Below are 16,216 nucleotides of genomic sequence, written 5' to 3'. Positions count from 1 at the left end.
TACCTAAAAGCATTAACTATCATCTGAAAAAGTGTAAAATTTCTCTGGCTTATAGACAAGTACAAGACAGAAATATCATACTGCTCCTTCAGGCAGTATAGGAATTCATTAAGTTTATGGACTTACTGCATCATGTTTGCGAACCTTAACATCAAATAAGAATTACTGTTTCTTCTGTATTTTATGAAAATTTTATGAAAGCCTGGAATAAGGTAGGAAACATAATGATTTATAAATAGGATCTGTTATAGAGAAGTATTGAATTTCATTATGCATGTGACAATAGATTTATTGGTATTTTGTTCACATCAGATTAGCAATGTTTTAATACTATTGTATTAGTAGTGACATTCTTGAATTTCAGTTGGGTAGCTGAGTTTAGATTCGCTGTTATTTAGTTAATCTGGGGCAAATTCTGGAGAAGAACTAATCAGATAATGTCTCCTGCTGGATTTTGCACTGTAAAGGCACAATCTATTCTTACTTCTACAAGCCACAGTGATGAATACAGTAAGAAATTTTCTCCAGTTTGGTGAATAGTTAAGGAGAAATCCCATCTGACTCAAAAAATAAAGTTTTGGATTACCTTTATTTCCTTAAAATGTTCCTCTAGCTGTAGGAGAAAATAAAAATATAAATCATTCACTAGGAAGACAATATGATTTTTCCAAATGATAACTGCAATGTATTATGTGGCATGGTAACCTAGCAAACAGCTGGTAGTTCTAATATTGTCATGTATAATACTAGTTAAAAATAAACCCTAGACTTCCTTCCAGGCTTGAACTTGACCCAAAGATACTTGTGAAGTCTCTCTTGTCTTTACCAATGCCATGGCTTCTCATTAATTTATCTTGAATTTGTGGAGCACTGGGCTACCTGAACAGATCAGAAACAAGCATGTGATAACTTCTGGACCAAGTCAGGTGAAGTCATACTTGTGCTTTATCTTGTTCTATCACTGTTACAAGAAGGTGAAGCGAGCAGGCACATAGTCTGCTGATGCAAAGTTCCCTGTTAAAAGTGTTTAACTACATGTGAACCACAAAAAATGAGTCTGTATCGGCACGGTGTATTGTGGCAATGACACTTCTGATTTGATACTAGAGCTCAGAAAATTAGATTGACCATCTCATGAAAAATCAGCCTATGATTTTCCCTTGTGGAAATTACCTGAGAGAACCAAAGCACAAGGGGCACTTTCATATCCATCCACTAGATTATAAAATACTGCTGTTTGTCCAAGAAACAGATATAGTAGTTGTGACATAAGCTGCTGCGTAAAAATAGTCAGTGAAGTTAAAATTTTACTTATGAACTCAGAGTTGTCTCTTCAGCAGAAAGGATAATGTAGAAAACTGTAAAAACAAGTGAGTAGAGAAAAATCTTTAGAAAAAAAAATGTAAGCTACACAAGAACTTTCTATAAGCACATAAAGAGGAAAAAAAAGCAACATTTAATAAATAGCTTATTTGATAACACTGACTCAGCTCATTTTACATTTTGATAAACCGAAGAGGGAAAATAAAGGTTATTTTGAGGACAAACATATATACAATGAGAAGAAAGGCACATAAGTACATTCAGTTTGTATATCAAAGGATTTCTGATGCACAATAGAGAAGTAGCAATGTAAACAAGATAATAACAGGTTTGCAACTGTAGATAAGATAGGGCTGAAGATTAACCACAGGAAATAGCCACACCACAGTAAACAGAAAAATAGAGGATAAAGTAATTTACCTGTATGTAATTCTACTCAGCTGTCACTACTTTCCAATCACACATGCATCCCTATCGTCTCAGAAGTAGTAATATTAGATGATGAGTTTCTCTTCTCAAGAGTTACAGTTCTGTGTCTTCCCATTCAGTAGGCCTATGTTAATTCAGCAAGAGAGTGAACCTGGACTGGTTACCTGAGTCTTCAGCTTCAAACAATTCATCTTCTGTATTGTAGAAAGTAGTAATGCCAAGATAAGGAGCTGCAGGAAGATGATGAGAGACAAAGTATGAGCACTGTACAAATTACTACCATCAAGAACTCCTTTAAAACTTGTCTACACAAAGCTGGAACTTTATCCAATATTAAATAAGGTCTGCATAGATTTTTTAAACTGCATTACACCTTTGGGTTAACACTTGTATTCCCAATTTAGTTAGTCTTCTCTCATTTAGATATAATTCATTCTTATCGTGTTAACATTAGCAAAACAAATGTGGACAGATAAATACTAGGAAGCAAAAGAATAACATAAACCTTTAAAACAGTAGTCGCTGCTGGTAAAAGACCAAATGGGTATGAAGTTCAGTTCAGAAAGTAGAAGATAATTCTTAACCCTCACAGCAATATTTCTCCTGCAGTAGTAAGAGCAAAACACCTAATTGCTTTTAAGATAAAGCTCAGTCCACTTATGAACCAGATTGCATGGCACGCTTGCATTATCAGAGTAGACTCAGCACATAGAAGGTGACCTTCAGGAAGAATCTCATGATAGTATTTATGTACCTGCTCTACCTCACTCAAGATTTGCAAGTTGTGTATATTATGCACAGAATATACCTTGCATTGTAAATTTATACTCAGAATAGCAAATGTTAAATCATTCGAACAGTGCACTGACTGAATCACCAGCGGACATTTTCACATTATGGTGCTTATCCTCTGTTGTTTCAATTCTTTATTTGTAAAATGGAAGTACTAATATCTTCTTGTCATACAGGAAGCTATGAAGGAAAATTCATGAATATTTATAAAATGTTTACTCAAGTGATGAACACAATCTCCTCATGAGGAGATCGATAAACCCGTCCTGATTTAGACTGTACGGTAAATAAAGGTCACAGTCACACACATATTATAAGAGATAAAGACCAATACTGAACAGCTGTCTCATTCACTGTGCATCCACCATCCTGTGAACTGGGCCAGGCTGAGTTCCTGTCAGGAAATGGATCCAAAGATCTAGTAGGAAGAGACCATCTCAAGTGGATCTGCACAAGGGGCAGCATCCACTGGCACAGTGGAAGGTTTTCACACATAACATCGTGTAGGACTCTAAATACAATATATAGCCAATGATCTTGTGAGCAATAATTAAAACAAATTAAAATGTAAGAGTTTTGGTGAAATCTCTGCTACAGTTCAATTATTCGGGTTTACTGTAGAGCTTAGGAAAAAAACAGTAATTAAATTATTGGGTGATAGTCAGGCCCCTTTATGGCTACAATTTATGATGAGTATGCCACCATCTCTTCAAAGACATTTCAAGCCAACATATCATAGTATATGACTATTTGTACTGTAAATGCACACCAGATCTCTTGAGTACATCCACAGTCCTGATATTAACGCACCATGTACTTGTTAAGCCAGTCCAGAAGCATCCATACTGCAGTGGTGATAATCATCCACATCTATAAAGCCAGATCCCCACTGGCACTGCTATTTATGTGGATTTGACAGTAGATTGTTTGGGAAATCAGCATTTTCAGCATATTCAGGTCCTTAGCATTTCATTAACTGGAGGCACTCCAGGAAATGCTTGATGGCATGCTGTGACAAATTTCTCTTTTTCCTTCCAGGTATTCCTGGGAAAGTTTTCAATCTGCCAGCACGTTAACAGTTCCCGTGACATACATTCCTTTCTCTCACATGTCCCAAACAATGCCAATATGAGCACAGCTGGATGAGCTGTTCATGCTCATGCTTTCAGAGTTATTGCAGCCACAATAGAGGGTTTGAAGAACACAGAAAACCAAAGAGCTCCCTAACTGTGCTGGATTCATCAATCACTCTCACATGCTCATAGTTCTCCATTTTCATGTGACAGTTCAGGAATTAATATGAAAGACACATAGACACTGCACAGGAAAGAAAAATTCCATGTAGAATACATTCAGTGTTATTATCTCCACTTCTGAATTGAGAATTATCGCTGGTATGTTTTCTTTGTAGATTCTCTACCATAAGGTATTTGGGAAAAGACAGCTTAGTTACACTTCAGAGATGCTTTGCATTCCTGGGACTAATATCATTTATACTTCTGGGCAGTAATACAAAAAGATAAAAGTGAAACCACTTATACTTGACAGGCAGGTGAGGGGCACCAGTAAAGCCTCTCACCCACTCAGTCAATCAGTCTTGGAGGAGCTCGTATATCCTTCAAGCCTTAATAAACAGCACAGAGTGCTGTACTAAGGCAGCTGTTCCTTCTGGCAACAAAGCTATAGCTCATTCATGGTTGGTCTGGTATTTTTGCAGCGCAGTGTTACGCAGGCACGACTGAGGCAATTGTTATTGTTGGCCAAACAAGGAAAAGAAAATAATGCCTTTTGTAACTGTGAGCTTACAGAATAGCGACATACATGAAAAAGGGTGAATGTGGAAATATGCATATGAATTATTTACAACTGTATTGTGATTACAAGAGAGGTAGTTATTTTGTTAAGAGCTTTGTAGCATTTTCTTTCTCAAACAACCTGAAAGTTGTCAGCAAATCAATGTTAACCAATAAAACTACATTGCCAGTTGTCAATAAATCAATGTAAAACAATGGAACTATATTAAAGCAACTCTTTTCTGACGGGCCTGATGTCTTGTAGCAGCTCGCTGCCTTTCCCAGAGTTGCATCCTCTTTCCTATGGTAACTGAACAAACAATAGTGGTGGATCCTGCCAAGGAAATGGAAGAACATCTTATCTTTTCCTGCTCAGAATAATACAACAGTTTAATTTCAAGACAGCAGATATGAACTTCATGCAGATCTATTTTTATTTCACCTTCTACGTCAGTGTGTTTTGTTCCTCTAGCCACATGGGCTGTTTAAAGAACAGGATGCCAGATCCATTCCCTGAAACAGAACTTAATGGTTTCCAGCGTGCAGTCAGGGAGATGAGACAGGCTAAAATGCAGAATGCAGGAAAATCATACCACACACAGAAAGGTAAGATCAGTGAGAACAAGCAACAGATACCACTCAGCAAAGCCCTCTGATCTCTAGTTTGCAAACAACTTCTTTGTTTTCACTTTTTTTTTTTGTTTGTCAGCAGATAATGGTCTCAGAGTAGAAATCTGGCCTTTGTAAAAAAAAAAAAAAAAAAAAAAAAGCTATGTTGTTTCTTTGTAAAGGTCAGCCTTCAGGCCATAAAAGCAAAAAGGACACGGCTGGGCTTCAGAAGAACTATTGATGAAAAAACTCACTGGCATTCTGATACCAGTAATTTGCTTAAGATAATTAGGGCAGTTTCCCAATAGCCAGAAGCCAATTTCTTAGAAAACAAGAAAGCCTGTTTGCTAGCCTTGATTAGCCCAATGGCTAGAAAACTTGATTTTTAGACAGGCCAAGCTGCCTTTGGTGCCAGGCTGTGCTGGCAAAGACCACGAACACCAATTTGCACAGCAGGCTTGTCAGGTATTAGGTTCTGCCACAGCAGTGCTCCCACCACAACCTCCATCTGCTCCGGCCTTGGCTCAAAAACAGCATGTAAATGATAGCTAACATTTTGCAACTGCCAGTGCTACAGTGACAGAAATTGTTAAGAGCAGCACTTTATATATAAAGTCTCTCTTTCTCTCTATATATATTTTCCACTTGCAAAGCTCAATCCCTGAGCATGGATGCTCAGAACAGGAGGAAAGCACACCGCCCTTTGCTGCAGCTTGCAACTGAGAGGTGGGGGAAGGGGCTTGCATAGCCCGGCTCCCACGGCATCGAGCAAAGCATCTCTCCCTCAGGCAGCCCCAGGTAAGTGATGGCGATGAGAGCGGCGACGGGCGCTGAGAGCCTGCCCCGCGGCGGGACGAGGCGGGGCAGCCGACACGGGAAGGGCGCGGCGGCGGAGACGGAGCGACACGCGCGGAGACACGGGTAAGGCCGCCGCGCCGGTCCGGTCCGTCATGGGGCGGGGGGGCGCCGGTGGCCGCGGGACCTCCGAGGGCAGAGCAGCGTGCAGCCGTCCGGCGGCTGCGGAGGGGCGTGCGTTAGTCCGCTGGGTGGCTGTGGTACAGCCCACGCGCCGTGAGACGATCGAGGGGACAAAGGAGCCGGGGGGTTGGAAGGCTTCGAATGGTGAACTCATCGACTGCGCTTTGCTGAAAGAGACCAGAAACGGTAGCTTTCTGGGCGCACATTGCAGCAGATCGTGATGGTGACTGAAGGAAAGGGTGTAAGCTTGTTAGTAAGGTCCGTATCAGCGGCGCTGAAATCCCTGGAGCTTCGGGAATAATCAGAAGGGTCGAGACATGCACACAGTGAGATACAAGACAGGGCCACAGCCATAACTGCCACGCTTAAAATGGAGAAAAGTTCACAAGGATGTGAAAGAGAAATCAAAGTTTCTGAAAGGAAGTTATCCTGTCAGGAGTTCTGCAAATGAAGAAGAAAAAAAACACATTTTCATATTTTAAAAATATTAAAATAACCCTTATTTTTGAACTGAAATAATATAGGGTATTCTCATCTCCTCAACAACTAGATGGCTGAGAAGTCTCCGATTTAAAAACGTCCCTTCACATCATAGCTATAAAGCAGCAGAAGTATCATTATCCCTATTTTGGTAAGTGATGAATTGCAGGAGAGGGGCACTAAGTGATTTGCTGAAGATCAGAGCTGTAAATTCCACTCTGTTCTCTGTTCACCTTTGTGTGCCCCAAAATCTGGTAGCAGGCTGAACCTTTACTGCCCTTTTGTGGACAGATAACATTTACAGTAGCAAAAGACATGTGAGGATCACGTTCTTTTGTTAATTGACACTACTGGGGGTGGTCTGGATTTCCAAGCCAATGTCCACAACTGATACATTTTTCTAATGAAACCTAGACCATAATCAGAGCTGAGTGCTCCATGTGAGTACTCAAAGACATGCTAATCTGACCGTGTCATCCCACCTGCCTGTGTAAATTGGGTCCTGGAAGCTCAATCAGGAAATGCATCTAATAATATCGTTGCCTTTGTCTTCACAAATGGTCTTATGGATCAGTTAGTTGAACCAGCTACAGTGCAGGTTCAGTAAGTAACAGATGCATTATGAAGAAGCGGGCCAAGTCAGGAGATAGGAGAAGCAAGACCCGCTCCTTTCAGTGGTATCATTTTGCTCAAGTTCAGCTACTGACAGCATTACATCTTCAGTGTCTTATTCTTCAATCTGTTTAAAAGTGTTGAAGTCACTCGGACCATTATTGGACTGTTATTAATCCAGTGCATTCTTCCCTATGTTCCTGTGTCTTTTGACTTAAATTTTAAAATCTTCTAAGATGCACAGTTTTAGTTGAACCCTGAATACAACGTCTTTCCCTTTCAGGTTTGAAATATCTCCTCAAGAGGCATTTTTTGTAGGGTTCCAAAGTTCTGTAGCAATTAAAGAAAGATCTGAGCCTAATCTTAAACACAAATACACAAAATTAACCCAGCGCTGCTGACAATGAAGCCACTGCTGGTTGTATCATTGCCATCCTTTTGAAATATGCAACTGTATTATATCTGCGGCAGCTATCATTTCAGCTTCTTGAAAAATCAGAGACCTTGTTAACTTGTTTCTACTTAAGAAACTTGTGATACATATGATTGCAGCACGTTTAAGGCAGACTCAGACTAGCTGGAGGAAGACTGATGAAGCTTGCACTGTTGCAGGCCCTGACATGAGCAGCGGAAGTCTGCACAGTGCTGGAAAGCCTTTGTGGAAATCTCTACTTTTGTGGCTTTATGCTGTTAGTATTTAGATTAAGTAGCTCAGGTTATACCCACACCCATAGCACCCACATTTCTGTCTCACAGTATTGTCTGAAGTCTATATAGAAATAAAAAATAGATCTATTATCCACTGAAAATGAGCTGTGGATATGAGAGGCACTCTTTTTGTAACTGTGTGCTACTCCCTTCCCCAGATCCTTTGAAGAATCCTAGAGGATGAAGCCTGACAGCTTCTGAGAGATTGGAACTCTTAAAGAGCTGCCAATGTAAATGTTCTGTTTTCCTGGTTTTCTAAGACAAAACTCTTGCTAGAGACCTAGCTTAGAATTTTGGGAACTTGAATACCATTTGGTGCTGTAATGGTTACTTCTAATATAAATGTGGATTAATAATTTTGGTCTTCTCTCTGTGCAACAGCGTTTGGGCTCTTTAAATAAACCAGCATGGTTAAGAAACAGCAGTACCACCAATATGGATACATTTCCTTCAGAATCATTTACTGTAGCTCAAGAAGCTGACACAGAACAAATTCACATCCTTCTACATCATGAGCACCAGCATAGACTTTCTTATATGGCTCACATCTTACTCTTATGTAAAACTAATGCTGTGAATTTCACATACATGAGAGCACCTATAGTGCCTAGATGTTGCATAATAGATGACCATAAGTTTAAGACAAGAGAGTCTCAAAAGAATAAGAATTAACCTGAAAAGTGTTGTTGCACAGTTCTGAGATACTAGTGCTGACATGTGAGAACAGAGGATAAAACAGAACTTGTCATGTGAATGGAAAAGAGGATGTAAAAGACTTGCACAAACCATCTCTCTCTGGCAGTCATCCAGTTTTACTGTGAAGCTAATTGCCTGTAGCTGAAATAAATGATTTCATTTTTGAGTTTTAAACCTGAAATTGGGCAGCATGTGATTCAGTTATGGCTGTAGGTACAGTATCTAATTTGTACCCTAAGTAACTTAACCCAGTGTAGAAATTATTCCTATTTCATGTATTGCTTCCATGCCACAGCACATTAATCAGCACTACTGCCTGTGCAGTTCACTATTAAATTGCCTTGTGACTGACCTCGTGTCAGGGCCCACTCACTTCCTGGTTTTTAATGCATCCTGCTGATTGTTCTTGATTTGTGAAGAGCCACCTTTTGGCTAGCTTAACTTCCAAGCAAGAAGTTCCCAAGGTGAGGCTTTCCAAGGCTTGAAGCTTTTGTGTTCCTCATGCTAAGTCAGACCTTGCAGTTAGGATTATATAGCAAAATGCTACCTCAGTGGTTCACTTCTGATAGTAACAGCTGCCTTCCACTCATAACCTTAGAGTACTTGGGGCATTGTGATTATAACTCAAGATATGTGGTTGCAAATAGCCACATATTGCTCTTAGAATTGAAGTTTTGATTGCTGTGGTTTATTTATATCATAAACAGAAAGCACAGCTCCTTTTCCAGATCTGTTGAACATGTTAATGTCCCTGCAGTTTTTATATTAGTGTGTAAAGATATGCAACAAACTTTTGATACTGCTTGTTACAGAGCAGGTAACAAATCTTAAGAGAAAAGACCTAGCACTCTTTCAGAGCACAGCTTACTCTTTAGGCCATGGATCCTTTAAAACTTCTGTGGTTTACTAGCATATGAACTGTTGCAGGTTTAGATGCTATCTTGATTTTTAACAGTTAGCCTGTATATTACTCCAGTTGTAACATAGTGAGCAGCAGTGATCTCATGCAGTCAATACATGCAAATAGATGTAAATGGGACTTCATGTGGACCCAGAGTGTTCCACTCCTCCATAGCTTTGTGCAGTGTGAGCTCTACCCTGACACTTCAGACCCACAGGACATACTGAAGTACTCAGGTAAGAAGCTAAGAAAAGTAGTTACTACAGAGGTGTACTGTCTGAATCACTCCTTATAGGTTCTGTAGAAATTTTTCAGTTAAGGTAATGCAATTTTATTGACTGCTTTCCTGTTTGCCAAGACATGATTGACTGGAAGTGGGCCCAGAAAATGCTAAGGTCTCCTGCATGTTATGCCTAAAGGCTGCACCTGAGCAGGGTGGAAACAAGCACAGTACACACGCATGTATCGAAGGTCTGAGAAACAGTCATGAAATATATCATTTACTGGGGGCATTTAACAAAGAATTTGAAAAGAATAATGAGTGGTAACTATTTGGAGGTGATGGCAAAAGAAGGTTATCATAAAAGAGGAAGTGGCCAAGAGAAGCTATAGTAAATGATAGAGTACTTCATGTGACATGGAAGCAAATAACCACAGCATAATGGTAAGGTACAGCACCAGAACGCTGTGTATATTGGCTGAAGTATTTAAGCATCTTTGTCTGATCAACTCCAGAAAAGAGGCTAGTATAGGAGAGATCAGTGGTTGCCAAGCAATTTGCCAAAAGCTACGCTGAAATGTAACTGGAGCTGAGGAAGTGATACCTCACAGAACTGGAAGCTAAAAAAATTTACAAAAGAGGAATTAGGCAAGTGATTGCAAAAGAAAGTTTTTAATCACAAGACATAAGTAGAAGAGAATGCTTACACTTGATTTTAAGATTCACATCCTTCATTCAAGGTATAAACCATTTACAAGTAGGGATGTCTACAGTAATAAAATCTATAACATAGCAGAGTTATTAGACTTTTTATTGTGATATAGGATGATCAAATATGAATAACATCTAAAGTTGATCAGCATTTTGCTATGAAAAAAAGACACTACTGTGCCCTGATCTTGCAAAAATCTGACAACCAATTGTTGTGTGTTAACAATTTATAGCCTTTCCAGTTCTCAAGTAGAATACCTCAAAAGCACTTTAAAAAGTGAGGATGGAGTTGGACTACATAAGAAAACTGAGGTAGATAGACAGCAAAGAATGTGTCCAGTATCAGACAGTTCCCTTCCATATTTCATCATCATGTAATGTTAATACTACAGAAAGCTGTCTTTCTGCATGTAAGGTATACCTGTGCTAACTTTACACCAGCATTGCTATTTCACAAGATCAGCAAGCATTTTGATTTTCAAGCTTTTGACTTAAGTGAACAAAACCTAGCTTCTATGAAAATGGCCTTATACTTGAAACTTGATCATTTAAGGCTTCCTGATTTTGAACACAAAGATTATTCTAAACTTCAGGAAGAAAACTATTAAAAATAAGTAAAACATTGCTTCAGATTTAAGTTATTCTCACATATTTCTAAATGTAACTCTTTTTGGGTGGGGTCTTATGCTAGTGTCAAAAGAAGCACCCACAGTATTGCATTAGCACTTTGAATTTACATTAGGCTGAAGAATGCAAGAATAAAAAAAGTGACAGGATAGAAAGGTCAAATTGTGTTTTATGAGAAGGGATTTTGTACTAAAATCGTTTAAATCACCCTTAGCAACTTCATCCTTTTCAATATTGCACATGAAGTTGATGAACCTTTTCTGAACTTACAGCTCACCAAAAAAATGCCTGTTACTTTCTGATCACAACTCAGCAAGAAAGAAAAAGAAAGCATGCAACATAAAAAGACATGCAAAAGATTCCAGGAGTTTTCAATCTCATAAATCCTGTTTTAAAATGAAAATGCAAATGACTTAAAAAAAACATTTGCAAATACTAATTCAGTAAAATCCCAGGTGAGTCAGAGGGCATTGTGACAGTGTAAGACCATAAGATCCTAATGTTTTTTTTTTCCTCCCCAAGATTCCCCTTAATTGTCTGATTCACCTTTTTGAAAACAGGAGTCACTTGTTTCTTCTCCTCTAATTCCCAAAATGGGGCAGTGGTGTTTTTTGTTTTAGTTACTATGCATACAACCTCCTTCAAGATTTCCTTAAAGACATAAAATACCAGAGCCATTGATGAATCTATGCAGCACACAGTCAAACCTCAGATTCCCTGCTTCCTTTAAAGTTCTGTCTCTGAGAAAGAGGACAAGGAAGGGTGGGGCAGAGGTTTTGAAGCTGTGTCAGGGTTGCGTGTGCAGTGAGAGGTGACTGCTCTTCAGCAGCATTGCAGGTACTGTTCAAACCTTTGACTCTAGATCCCACGGTGAGGAATTCTATCCTAACACATTGTTACTTCAAAATATCCAGTTAATTATTTTCTTTCACTTGTTAATGAAAGGTCACCAGGTATCACATACAACAAAAAGTAATGCTTATTTTTTTAAAACAGTTTGCCTCCTGTATTTAAAGGGTTTTTTAATTTGTCAGCTTTTTTTTTTGTCTTTCCTTACTTTCAAAAGTCTCTTTCCATCCTTTGAATGTTACTGATAATTTGATTCTTCAGCTTTTAGAAGTGCTTTTGCCTATGGAATTTTCTCAGTGAACAGGATTTGCCATTTAAAGACTTGCATTCCCACAATCCCTGAGAGTTTACTTTGTCAAAGGGTGTATTTATTTGTTGTTTCCTCTAGTCACAGAAGTTACCAGTGTGAAATAGTTATGTTTGGTCTTACATGAAAGCAGTCACGATTTGTCTCTACAAATATATCTCACTTTCAAACAGCTGTCTCATATGGCATTTTGAAAATTTTTTGTTGTTTACTTACACATCCATTGAGGCTCTTTTACATTATAACAGTATACAGAGCAATGTTCATTACTGCTTTGAGGTGAAGAATTATCATGCCAAAAAAACCATGGCTAATTGACATACCTTCTAACAGCAGATGCTTCGAAGGGACAGATAAATTTAACAGGACAAGGAAGAAATCTTGTTGACGTGCTCCCTGGTAACCCAGCATAGAGGATATTTAAAAATCACTTGTGTGAACAAATCTTGTGTTATGTACAGGAAGCAATACTACAGTCCCAGAACAGCTCTTAATTGCTGGACTCTTTTTTGCTGTGGCCTTAAGAGAACCTACAGACTCCTAAGACTGCATAAGACATTACAGTTACATAGTATGGTAGCAACAAGATTTGTTAAAATGACTGAGTAATTTGTTGCCTAAGAGACTTCTGGAAGACTGAAGAATGCACCAAATCATGATTAGTCTAAAAGCTTGCTTTCCTCCTGTTAAGAAGGCATTTTATCCAGATCTAATTTTAGTGTAAAATTAGAAATATATACTCCTTCATAGCATTCTCATTTGGATTTGAGAAGTACCAATTTGGTGTGTGCTTTACACACAAATTGATAAATTAGTATAGATTTAAAATAATAACAGTTTAAGTACAGAAAAACAAAAGTGATCTACTGGAAAAGAGATCCGTACATCAGAGAATTATGGAATCAGATTTTATAAACAAAGCTAATGTGCATTTAAAAAGGAGCACTCAAGCTGTAAGATGGTGTAAGGTAGGATGAATTTTGGATGAATACAGTTTAGGATGAAGAAGAACCTGACATCATTAATTATTCTTTTCCAGATCTAAATGTGGGAGTGATCTTTCTTTTTCATGGGCTTATTCATAACTGTGGCTATAACTTCCCAGTTAAGGAAGCCTTTTCAAAACCATTACTTAACTCCCTGTGTTTTAACTTCTAGATAGAGGACACTCCTTGCATTATAAAACACATGAGATGCAATGACAAATCCCATCCACTGGACTCGGTACCGTTGGCAGCAACTGATATCTACAGAAGGCAGAGATGAAAGCAGCAACAGCAAATCAAATAAGTGCTACCAATCATCAAAAACTATTGGTAAACATAGGATAGTGATACCCTGCTTGGGACATTTTAAGGAAGAGTATGAAAAGGTATCAAAACTGTACATGAACAACAAAATACGGACTACTAAATATACTTTACTGAGCTTTATACCACGCAACTTATTTGAACAATTTCACAGGTAATTAATTATGACTGTGGAAAATGCTTCTAAAGTAGAATTTGTTTAACTGTGTATTAATATCTATTTTTCCAACCTGCCTATCACTGCTGAAGAGGTACGTGTTACTAGTCCAGAGACTGAATATCATCAATCTTGGACTAATCCTTTTTCACCAAAGCTTTTGTTATTGCCACTCATTCTACTGCTTAGATTATTAAAATATTTTCTATTGGAGCACTTCAGAAATCTGTAGTGGGATTTAAAGCTAGTTTTCTGCAAATATATTTCTTACCTTCTCTCACATGTTTTTAATATCTGGCCTTTTTTTCCCCCATCCTCCTGCTTAAAGAACTTCAGGTTTATGAAGTTATGCAGGTGTGGGGGTGCAACATTTTTCAAAGTGCCTTACTTAGAAGTTCACCAAAATATCACTAGAAGATATATGTCTGGAGGGCAGGGTCAGAATTACAGTAAAATTCTTGATTCTGCACCTTATCATGAAGAATAATCAACTGTTTAGCTGACTAATGTATTGACTGAAGGGGAACAAATGTAATCACAGATATTTAATTCTTTTTTTTTTCTTAATCAGGAAGAAACTGTAGTTAGGGCTCAGTTGTCACTACACAGCATGGAGTGGGGAAACTAGAATGACTGCTAGCACAGCTAACTCTTGTGTTTGCTCTTTGTTTCAGAGTTGCCAATTTGTATTTCCTATTTCTAGTTGTTTTAAACTGGGTTCCTCTGGTGGAAGCTTTCCAAAAAGAAATTACAATGCTACCTCTGATAGTGGTTCTGACAATTATTGCCCTGAAGGATGGTCTGGAAGACTATTCAAAATACAAAATGGATAAACAGATAAACAACTTACTAACCAAAGTGTACAGCCGGTAAGAGACAGTCTTTTGATTTTTCTGGTTTACTCTCTGAATAAACAGAGTCATACAATAACTTAGGTAAGAAGAAGAATCTGGAAGTCATCTGCCTAGTCTTATACCCTGCTCAAAGCAGGCCTTACTGGATTAAATTGTTTAGAAAGTTGTCTAGTTGAGTCTTGAGCATTTGCTTAGCTAGATGAATACCAAATTAGTGTAAGATTTCCTGAAAAAAAAATGCTTTCACAGAGGCCAGCGCATTCATGTGTAAGTCAGCACTACGTTAACCAAGGAAGTTTTAGTATTGTTCTTAATATCTTTAGACTGTTTTGGCATCAGAATTCAGTGTTTACTGGTTTGTCATTACAACGGTGAAGGCCTTAAATGCTATCAGTCTTGTAACACTGTGCTCCTAATGCAACTTCCATGAAGAAAATAGAGTATTTTTCAATGCAGAAATACAGGTGGGATCTCACAAGGGATGCAGCCCAGGATACGATTAGCTTTCTGGGCTGCAAGGTTTTTTCCCCCCCATAGACATTTAACTGACAAGTCCTTCTTCAAGGGCTGTCCCCAATCTATGCATCAGCCAGTGAGTACTGATGTTTGGAATTGCCCCAGTACAGGACACTGCACTTGGCCTTGTTGAACTTCATCTGGCTCACACAGGCACACCTCTCACACCTCACCACATCTCTCCAGGTAGCATCCCTTTATTCCCTCTGATGTATCTACCACACCACTCCACTCAGCGCCATCTGCAAGCTTGCTGAGGAGTCCTCTCAATTGCTCTCTCTGTCAACAGTGACAACATTAAACAGCACCGGTCTGAGTACAGACACTAAGAAGCACCACACACCACCACTACAGAACACTGACCCACTGTGCAAACAACCTCGAGTTCCGCAAAACATGTACTTAACATAGAAACTTTCCCAGAAACATTTTATTCGAACTATAAAGATTTGAGCTCAAAAAAGTAACTGAGCTGGGAAGATAAATTATTTCTTTTTCATATCTTCAGAGAAGAAAAAAATGGAGAAGCCAGATAATTTCTGATATCAACTGTAACATTCTCTGAAAGAATTCACTGCCAGAAAACAGAAACACGCACTACACATTATTAAAAACTCTTTGTTACTTGCAGTCTCTTAAGTACCAATGAAGGGGCATTAATTTCTGATTCCTATATTGATTCTTTCCCCATCATCAAAAAAGATGAAACAGTGCCTGTATTAGTAATGTGCAAAAGTGTCTTGTGTCTATAGAGTGTTTGTAACTTTTCTTCCTGAAGTTCTTTATTATGAATTACCCCATGTTTTTTTTTTTTTTTTAAATCAGACTATATAAGTTCAGAGGCATGGTTTGGGAGAATTAATTTTTTTTTTTAGCAACGATCTCTTACTGCCTTCATAAAACACATTTGTAATAGAAACTGGTTTCACTGTTCCCTTGTCCATGAGAAAACAGCCCCGTCTCAGTGCCTTGATGCATCTATCCAAGCAGTTAGATACTTGTTTTTTGTCCCTTTCTAGATAAATCGAACTTCTCCCCTTCCCTCCCTCTTTCTTCATTCTGGCTTAGTTACTGAGTTGTGGCTTTCTGCTTTTAGAGCAGAACGTCCAAACCTGGAAATCACCCATCAGATATACCAGAATTACTGTACTTAGCCTTTAGCATGCAGAGATTGAGGCTACTTTTTCAGGAAAGTAGGTATATCAATTAAGTTCAGTTTGATCAAAGCTAAAGTCCCACTTCAGCAATGGTAAAAAAAAAAAAAAAAAATCACACCCTGATTGAACATTCCTGTGAGCCCTCATTCCATTTTCCTCCTTACTTTTAGATTTATGCTGATTCTTG

The 16,216-nt window shown here is 38.5% G+C and overlaps 1 protein-coding gene across 4 annotated transcripts in view; it reads left to right on the top strand.

Annotated features, from left to right (window-relative positions):
* The first annotated feature begins 13,124 nt into the window (after positions 1 to 13,124).
* The window catches only part of ATP10D (ATPase phospholipid transporting 10D (putative)), a 28,078-nt gene continuing 24,986 nt past the window's right edge, over positions 13,125 to 16,216 (top strand). For 3 of the 4 annotated variants that reach the window (XM_065737068.1, XM_065737067.1, XM_065737066.1), the window contains exons 1-2: positions 13,282 to 13,351; positions 14,177 to 14,371. In XM_065737068.1, coding sequence (XP_065593140.1) covers positions 14,256 to 14,371 — 116 coding nt within the window. In that variant the 5' untranslated portion in view covers positions 13,282 to 13,351; positions 14,177 to 14,255. Of the gene's footprint in view, positions 13,500 to 14,176; positions 14,372 to 16,216 lie in introns of all 4 variants that reach the window. The other variant, XM_065737069.1, reaches the window with a different exon arrangement.

Source organism: Cyrtonyx montezumae, unplaced genomic scaffold, assembly GCF_038088225.1.
Source record: "Cyrtonyx montezumae isolate F1298 unplaced genomic scaffold, pur_monq_1.0 scaffold_2, whole genome shotgun sequence".
Lineage (NCBI taxonomy): Eukaryota > Metazoa > Chordata > Aves > Galliformes > Odontophoridae > Cyrtonyx > Cyrtonyx montezumae.
The sequence above is the reverse complement of the archived record's forward strand: the minus strand, read 5'-3'. Positions and strand labels throughout refer to the sequence as shown.